This window comes from Pygoscelis adeliae, unplaced genomic scaffold (assembly GCF_000699105.1).
Source record: "Pygoscelis adeliae isolate BGI_AS28 unplaced genomic scaffold, ASM69910v1 Scaffold121, whole genome shotgun sequence".
Lineage (NCBI taxonomy): Eukaryota > Metazoa > Chordata > Aves > Sphenisciformes > Spheniscidae > Pygoscelis > Pygoscelis adeliae.
The window spans coordinates 7,935,312-7,944,793 of NW_008824359.1; the positions used below are offsets into that span (position 1 = coordinate 7,935,312).

A 9,482-nucleotide genomic window follows, 5' to 3' on the forward strand; every position below is an offset into this window, starting at 1 on the left:
CTAAGGGATCACATAATGGATGACCAACCACACGGTCATATAACTTCCTCTGAGTGAAGTTGGATAGTAGAGGTTTCATAGGGTTTAGAAGTGTGTGACTTGCCTGTCTGCTATGGTTTAGTCTTTTTGAAGATGTCATTTTGACATTTGTGGTGGGAAATTGAAAAATAGGGGGCAGGCTGCCTGACACAGTCCTGATTGAGTAGAGTGGCCTCCATGAGGGGTTCAGTCTTTCCCGTGGATAAACTCCTACAAATTTTCCAGTAGATACAAGCTTACAGAGAGATGACCTTGTTGTTCTGAGTCAAGGATCCCACAGGAATGGTCTCTGGACCCTGAAAGGTGTGCTGTCCACACATGGAAAAGCTGGAAAAGCAATGCTGTATAAGGACGACTGTGTAACAGCTCGAACACTAACCTTACATTTGGAAGATTCATGTTGAGCATCGGAGATGTAAAACTTGATGAACCTATTCTTGCAGGATCCCCAAATCCCTGCCTTTCCAATAAAAGCCCTTTATGACTCTGATCTCTCTGCAAATAATTGCTTTCTACAAAAGAAGGTGCTTAGTGCTGTGAGTGTCATTGGTGCAGAAGTGCAATGGCTACGTAAGTAATGAATAAATATTGCTAGAAAACAAAAATTCCAGTCCATACAAAAGTGAGGTTTCCCACTGATTTTGTACCTGAATCCAACTGATCAATTTTTTTGTTGTGTATGTGTGTTTTCTTTGCAAAAAGGAAGTGTGAAAGAAAGCAGGAAGGCTCTCATAGGTGAATTATGAAAGAAAAAGTAATTTCCCATCATTTATCATTGGCGGGTTGCTTGTCTGTCCTTATTTCATGCCCAAATCTCAGTGATCCAGCTGTTGAGCATTCATCTGAGAATCTGACTTTGTCATCTGCCATGAACTTGAAAAGATTTGGGTTAGGACTCACCAGACTTTCCTGTTAAGATAATATTTCACTGAAAATTTTTTACGAATCTCAGCCATCTATGTCCTGAGTAAGTGACTATCAGGCAGCTGAGTAGTAACAAACATATACACAAATCCTTAAGAGCTATCATCATCTTTACTCTAGCTCCGTTGATTTCCCTGGAGTTACCCAAAAGATAAATCTGATTCCAAATATGGTTGATGAGTGGGGTGGCTCAAGAAAGTTATTCAGATCTCTGCAGACCTTTATGCAAGAGGAAGATATTACCTCTTTGGCCTTGAGTGCATTCTCACTTATACTGGTATGATTTGAGAGGAATGTCACTGAGTCAGATTTATACCCGAGTTACATGGGCGCAAGCAAGAGAAGGATTGAGCAAACTGTGCCTAAAGCCCCAGTGGATTTGAGAGCCTTCTGCAGCAGCTTAGGTAGCTTTTCTTTCTATCCTTAGCAACACAGTCCTGATTAACCCTCCAAGCTGTGGTCAGTCATTTTGAGGACAGTTTGACTGACAGCATGTAACCTGCTAACGCTTTTCCCTGCATTGCCCCGTGCATTAGATCCTAGAGGTGGTTGGTTGGCTGTGTTGGGTTTTTTTTTAATTACTTGGTTGATTTATTTTTAATCTCTTGGATATTCTATACGCAAAAGTCATCCTGAGCAAGAGGCATGAAGCATTTCAATGTAAGTACAAAAATATGCATTGAGACTCCTCTGTTATATATCTGTAAAGAGGTGTATTTGGGCAAGATGACCATTTTTGTTGCCTTGCCAGATATTCAGTAGAATCCCCTTCCCATTCTGAAACTTCAAATGGACAATGCAAAACTTCTCCCTGTGGAACTCTTTATATTTCATGCAAGATTTTTGTGGAAGGTCCTTTCTTCATATTGTATACCGCTTCGTAAGAGTAGATCTGACAGACCATCTAGGCTTGGGTGGGTAACCAACTCTATCACCCAAAACTTAAGGGACAATGTTCCTTTACACTGGTGATCCCTTAACAGTCTTGTGAAATTATTCCCAAAGAAAATGAGTATTGGGAAAGTATGTTATGATTTGTCCTATATTTTAATTTTTTATACTTCTTTCAATATGATTTAACAGCTTGAAAAAAGTAGAATAAATCCTTGAGAAGCAGTTAGATTTTTGGGAGTGCAGCCAGCATATTGCGGACCACCGTTGGTCCAGGGACTACAATTTGTCTGGATAATGAGTTTGTTTGGAAATTATGCTGCCGGTGTCTGAAAGCTCCAATGTGGGACTCATGGAGAAAAAGTTAGAGCCACCTTTCTGAAAGCTGTTGAAAAATAGAGAAATTAGATTACTTTTTTTCTCCTGGAAGATAGAGTGATGGATTGACCTTTAACTGGGAAATAAATAAGTGAATAATTGCTTGGTGAACTAGGTACATGGAAATAATAAATCATACTGAAATCTTTGTCTGTGTGCATGGATATATAAAAACAGAGATTTTTCAAAATAATAATCTTTCACATGTGCCTAATGTCTTTTCTCATTTAGCCTGGGTTAAACTTCCATTTATTGCAGGAGTGAATTTGCTGTAGTACAAAGTGCAAAAATATTTCTCTTAAGAGTAGCATAGTAAGAAAATAATGGTTTTATTCTAAAATATGGAGGAAATCAGCATTTATAGTTTTTTGAATGCTGCACCTCTGCAATCAATGACAAAATTCCCACTAATTACAGTGGTCACCGAACTGGTTCTCCAAAGAGTAATTTGTGAATAGCGTGACTGTTGTCTTGAAACTAGAACTTCATTCAGCTGCTGCAAGAAGTGTAACCAGGAGCATACTGAAGGAAGCATGTCATTAGAAATACATTTATTGTTTTCTAAAAGTCATTTGTGAACACTAAAAAAATTCTTTCTTGTGAGAGACTTTTTTGAAGTTGCCATAGAAAACTGACTATGTCAGTCTTATCGACTAAGAACATAATTTGGAAAGTAAATTGGATGTAGGTGCTTGTAGCCAGAACCACCTTCTGCACGCTACAGGACAAGCTACTGCATTGCGTACTAACAGTTCAAATGGTTTGTTGCCTCTACGTGAGCAGTAACTTCTGATCAGAAGATGACATCTCTAAATGCCATTTTGAGAGTCTCCATTTAAGTTTGAGTAACTAACTCAAAGTGAACTGTGGAATCGCTGTTCATATTCATGAAATAGACATCTGTCGTACTCATTACAGCCAGTATTTTAGCAGCTGTAAATAGTGTTGTTTGGGGTTTTTTCCATGTCAGAAATAAAGCATCTTCTTTTTTGGCATAGTAGTTTCGTTCCATGTGGGGTCTGAATTTTTTAGTGACTGACTTCTTAGACATTTGATAAGGGTAAGCAAGAAAGAGTAGAGTCCAGCCTCCTTTCCACTTTTCTCCATCATGGCAAAGACATTAAAAACAGTTGGATTGCAAAGGATGGGTTTCAATCTCCAGACTTAAACACTAAAGCCAGGTTAGCTTTAAAAGCGAAGGACACGAGGTGCTCCGACACAAATTGGGCAGATCATTCTCCTCACACCTGTGCTTACCAGGCTGAATTCAGATTTTCCCACTGTTTAGCAGAACCAGCGTTTGTAGTTCTATCTGAGGTCTTATGGTAAGAAATATCGCATTTGTTTGCATAACTGCCATGGATTTTAATCCAGATCTTGCCTTAGCACACTGTGGCATGGCCACATGCAGCTGTTCTGAAACGAGACTACTCTGCCCCTCAGTACGCTCAGGAGCAGTTGTGTGCTACAATGTGCAATCACTACATGAACAAATTCAGGTTTTTTTTTTTTGTTATACGCCAGTTCACAGGGTTAAAGGGTTACATGAGAATTTCAGCTCTCTGCTTGTAAAAATAAAACTGAAGTAATCACTGGCTCTGATCGTTTCAGAGAAAACCTCAAAAATATAAGCAAGGAAGACACAAAACTCAAAAGGACAACAATACACAAATATCAGTTTTTGTGGGTTTTGCCTGGGGTCTGACTCATGCTTTTTGTGCCTTAGGGGTGACTAACACTGACTGAATTCTCATTGGCATCTGCAGGACAAGGATGGTTTAACTGTGAGGAGCAGGGTTATGGCTACTCTTCCCACTGTGTTTCCTCGTATCTACCTGAGCCAGTGAGTTCAGAACTCCATGTTGGTACAATCTGCTCTTGATCAAGCACAGATGTTAAAACTGTTGTGAGGAAAACAAACTTTGCTCCCATGCTAGTCAGGCTCTGATTCTGCATGACTCCAACAAACCCTACTCTGTTTTTGCTTCTCTTGTAGTTACCTTTAAGCAAGAGGGATGACTCAGGTGCCTGCTGACTACCTGTCAACAACCAGCTCCTACAACTATGAGCAGCCCTTTCCCTCCGTGGCTCGGACAAATGCTGTCACCAAGGTACCCCCAGCCAAAAAAATAACCTTCTTCAAGAGTGGAGATCCTCAGTTTGCAGGAGTCAAGATGGCCATCAACCAGCGAAGCTTCAAGAGCTTCAATGCACTCATGGATGACCTCTCTCATCGGGTCCCACTGCCATTTGGGGTACGGACCATCACCACCCCACGAGGAATACATTGCATCAGTGAGCTGGACCAGCTGGAGGATGGAGGATGCTACCTTTGCTCCGACAAGAAATATGTCAAGCCTATTAGCATTACTTCTGGGGGACACAGGCCAGGCCCTCCACGAAACGGTCGTCCCTCCAGTACCTTGAGAAGAGCAGCTCAGGAGGGCAAGCTTGAAGATTATTCCACACTTTTGACTCAGCATGGCCCCAGAATACCCAAGAAAATCACTCTAGTTAAGAATGGAGAAAGTGGTTTTCGGCGCTCAATTATCTTGAACCGCAGAAATGCCAGGAGTTTCAAAACGCTCCTGGATGAGATTTCAGAGATCCTGCAATTCCCAGTGAAGAAGCTCTACACTGTTGATGGGAAGAAGGCAAGTATCTCTGGTACCAGTTGCCGGTCAGTTATTCTAACAGGTGTTATCACATCAGTGTTTGCATTCCTTGTGATGCAAATCCTTTAGCTCATGGGGCCAATAGTTTACCCACATTACCTTAATCCTTTGGGCTGGTGTAGTTACTGTCACATTAGTTACTTTCCCGCTAATTACATGAAGGGGTGATGTAGAAGAATGTTGTTCAGCCATTCAAGAACTTCATATGTCAGATATTGTTTTGGGTCAATGGGAGGCAACTTCTGACAGAAGTCCAGAAGCTCAAAGTTTTGCAGCTGGTATTAAAATCGCTAAATAAACTTCTAGTAATGGAGTTTCCCACCCTCTCCCGGGACGCACGTCCCAATGGTGGCTTAACTTTTCTGTACCTAATAACCAGGAATTCAACAAAATAAGAGAGCCTTTAGGTAGCACCTTGTGGTTGCACAGTTCCTAGTAGGACAGGGTTCCTGCTCATGATGTGGGATCCTCAGTATTATCATAATATGACTAATAAATGCATAAATAATCAGGGTATGAGTGGGATCAGGAGATGCATTTGTGTTGATGATTTGGTGAATGCGCCAATTGGTGTGAACTCTTATAATAAATTCAGGGCATGACAACTCCTTTTTTCTTCTGTTCCCAGAGGAGTTTCCTGACAAACCTGACATTCTCCTGATTTCTTCTCCGTCTCTTTGTAACGTAGACTAACCTGTACTTCCATTTCTTCTGAAGAGGTCTCACATGTTAGCCTGACTTGTCCCTGGCAATGCAGCCAAGTGGAGCAGTTACCCTGCTCCTTGCCACATTTTCCACCTTCACAGTGCCATGTGCCAGCTCCTCAGTGGTAATGTTACAACCATTTGTGGTGTCACTTTCTGAATCAGATGACTGAAATGACTTGGGTTCAAATGACCCACTATCCAGGACGGGGGAAAAAAAATGGAGGAATATTTTTAACCCAGATCATTTGACCTGGCACAGGGACAGGAGTGTGCAGCCATGAAGGAGGGAGGGAGGGGATGATGGCACCTTAAGCCAGCTTTCCTGGTGGAGGCAACATGTCATATCACAGTACTTTCTGCTATGCCCACCACTCTGGAAAAGGCTTCCTGTTCTCAGGTGGAAGATCCAAGGAAAATGTCCTTCCCAACCACACTACTGCTACAGCTTTCCCAACCCTACTGATCTAGAGGCTAAAAGAGCGTCAGCCTGACTGCAGTCAGAGATGAGATGAAATGCCAGGGAAAGGATGGTGCCACTCCACATACGCCAGACAAGTGAAACCTCAATCTTGCTGAGAAACTGGAGGTGCTGCAGAAACTGAGGACACATGCCAGAGTTTAAGATTATCCTCTATGTAGTGATAATGATATTTTCCACATTAAATCCCAGAGGTCCCATAGAGACCTCCTCCCCTTGCTTTTTTTCCTCCATGTTTTCCATCTGCAGAAATGTGGGTGTAGATCAACCACCATCACGTTGGAGATTATCTCCACGGTTCCTCGGGATTCTTTTTTTGGATATGAAAATTTTCATTACTGCTTTGTCAACAGACAGTTCATCTTCTGTACCTTATTAATTTAATTTACACTCCTTTTATTCTCGGTAGAATACCATAGTGATAGGTGACTTTGGGTCTAACCTGATCAATGTTATCAGCTTACACATAGCTAGGAAATATGTGATTATTAATATCTTTTCTGAGGAATCTTTTAAAGTGATTTTTTGGCCATTCTTAATTTCAGTCATTTACCTCTTGCTTTTTAACTGTTCGTTAGTGCTCATTTAGTCGTCATTCCTGTTAGAACTTCCTGGAGCTGTTACCCTAGTCTTGGGTGCAAAGCATTTAAACCACAGAAAAAGGTCACTCAGTCTTAGGTTTTTCCAATCTTTTCCTTTCATAAGGATTCTCTGAACCATTTCTGCTCTTCTGTCTAAGTTTTCTTGCCGTACATCTTCAAGATCTCTGTTCCCTGTACACAACTGGTTGTGTCCCAGAGTTTTCACCAGATACTAATAGTTTCTTTGAGGAGTGAAAATGGTGAATTTGTCACATAATTTGGGTATTTCCTGAAAAACCTCCTTCAGCTGGTGCTGAAGTTTAATTTTGACTGTACATCTTACCTTTATACTTACATTTGCATTTTCTGTTAGAGACATTCTTCCATGACTATTCAAAGGTGTCTGGATGCTTCATATTTCTTGGGTATTTCCTTTTCTCATATTATTCTCTTTGAATAATAATTCAAATTCTCTTTTAATAATTTTGTTATTAACTTCTTTTATCACATGTCTACGTCTAGCCTTATTACACAGGCCACTGTTTCCTGGAAAGGGGGCTGGGAGTGGAAGGAATAGTAACTTTTGACATTCATTCCCAAGATTTGACAGATTAGCTGAATAACAGTAAGATTCATTCCTAAGGAATGTATCTGGACTACTGCTTGATTGACTTTGTATTTGTCTGGCTTAGAATAATGTAATTCACAGCATTTAATAGCAGGTTCACAATGTCTCTTCTGCTGGCAGTTTTTCCTTGATCTCTTGAAAACTGAACACAAAAAAGGAAAAAATCTCCTCTCCTACAGATGAATCGATGTCTTCCATCAATGAAAGTGCTATGCATAGACCTGAGAGTGTCGCCCCCTCAATCTGCTTTTGTTTTCTTCTACTGCTATAACTCCAGATCTTAACTTGAATCTTAAGATAAGTTAAATCACCTCTACAATATAATGTATGGTTGGCATATACTGTCCCAGTGCCTCTGTTTTAATTTCTTTACCATTTTGTTGAGTAAACCCAGAACAGTTCAAAATTACAAGTTTGGTTTCCTATTATACCTTTATGTGGGTATAAACTTAGACACACATGGAACAGGCTTGTTGTTATGTGTTCCTTTCATGTAATATTGATTTGAAAAGGCAGAGAGAAGTGTTTTCTTCCTTTTGTAGTTCACCTAGTCCACAAATGTTTCCAGAAAACCTCTAAGTTTAATTCAATCATAACTCACAGGGAAATAAACTTTTTGGACTGTAAATCTCACTGGTTTTGTGCATAAGTACATTTTCTTCTCCAGACAAATCTTGTATAATTTATTTTTATAGCCCTCATTTTATCTCAATTTTTTCCAAATTGGTTTTAGCCTAAGGTTTTACCTGAAAAGGAAGAAATGCTAGTGATTTCATGAAGTCAATGAACTGAACATTTTACGGCTTTTTTTTTTCATGGACAAAGTCAGAAGGTCATGGGCAGCTATGCAGAATCCTAATACAGATGAAAGTCATTGTAAGGCCAAAGGTCGTGTTGTAGCATCAAGATCCATTGGAGGCCAGCAGAGCTCTTGCTTTTTGATCACACTTATTTTGCTGTTATTTTGTCTTTTCTTGCTCCCATTTGTCTGCTTATTTACCTCTCACATATTTTCAAAATTGTACTTTATGAACTTCCTAGGAAAGGTCAGTCTATTTGCTGGTTGCTTCTTCTGTGGCTTGGATTATGGGGCCTTCATTGCTCTTGGGTCAGAGAGTATTTCAGTGCTATGAATTCAGAATTAGCCTATAATAATTATGCAAAACGCAGGTCAGTAGAAACAGTGATTGAAAGGTCCTGATTCCAATGTTAGTATAAATCCAGAGTGGTTCTATTGGAATTTACACATTTGAATTTTCATTCTAACCTGTGAAGCCTTGGACGAGGTGAAACCAATATTTTTACTCTTAATCATCAAGCAGACTGCCTACTAGGAAGGAAGAGCTAGTCCCACTGAAGTGAATAGGTGTTTAAGTATTTGGGCACTGATTTCAGCAGGGCTAAGAACCCCTCTTCCCACATTAACCCTGATTTTTGTTGTCAGTTTCTAAATGAAAATAGTAATTTGATGACTATGGGACTGGAGAGAAATTTAATTTTATTTTAGCTTAGAAAAATCAGTTAAATTTTCAGCAAGCAAAAAGTCTAAATCATATAGTTCTTTTCAGGTCAAGACACTAGTTACTCTTTTCCAGGTGATTAACTGGAAATAGTGCCCAAATAGAGAAATCTATTATTTAGGTTAACATTGACATGTCATTAACTTGCCAGTGAAACATTCTTTGTGCAAGTTTGGGCACTAAAAGATAGACAGGTCTGAACTTAATTCATCTATATCTGATCAGCTTATTAGGCATTTAGGATGGGGGGTCATTTTGCTTGTTGACTTCTCTTTATTGACTGTAGAAGATAGGAAGACTGATTCAGACTAGTCACCTAAAATTAGGAGGAATTAACTCAGGCCCAAGTTTTCATACACTTGTTTTAAAGTACTGCAGATATTTAAATATTAGCAAACATAAGACACAGGACTCTACACCTGAAGATCACTTGGCTGATGAGACAGTTGAAAATTGCAGCTTTCCTAGTTTTTACTAGGGACATCAGTTCTACGCTAAAAATGAGCCAGGTGTGCTACTAAGAGCAGATATCTCGATAAAAAAAAGTAGAGTATAATTTGTAGGTTATCTTCTCCGTCAGACGGACTTTCATCTCTGTTGTGGGAAGTTCTTATACAACCCAGTGGATTTTCTTTCTCCACAGTCTAAACCACGGAAGAGC

General features: G+C 39.9%; 1 protein-coding gene across 1 annotated transcript in view; it reads left to right on the top strand.

Moving 5' to 3' along the window:
- Window positions 1-4,247: 4,247 nt before the first annotated feature.
- Window positions 4,248-9,482, top strand: part of RP1L1 (retinitis pigmentosa 1-like 1) — a gene marked incomplete at its 3' end in the record, with an annotated part of 25,896 nt that continues 20,661 nt past the window's right edge. The window contains exon 1 of the mRNA XM_009319759.1: window positions 4,248-4,886. Within this exon, the coding sequence (XP_009318034.1) occupies window positions 4,248-4,886 (639 nt within the window). The remainder of the gene's footprint in view (window positions 4,887-9,482) is intronic.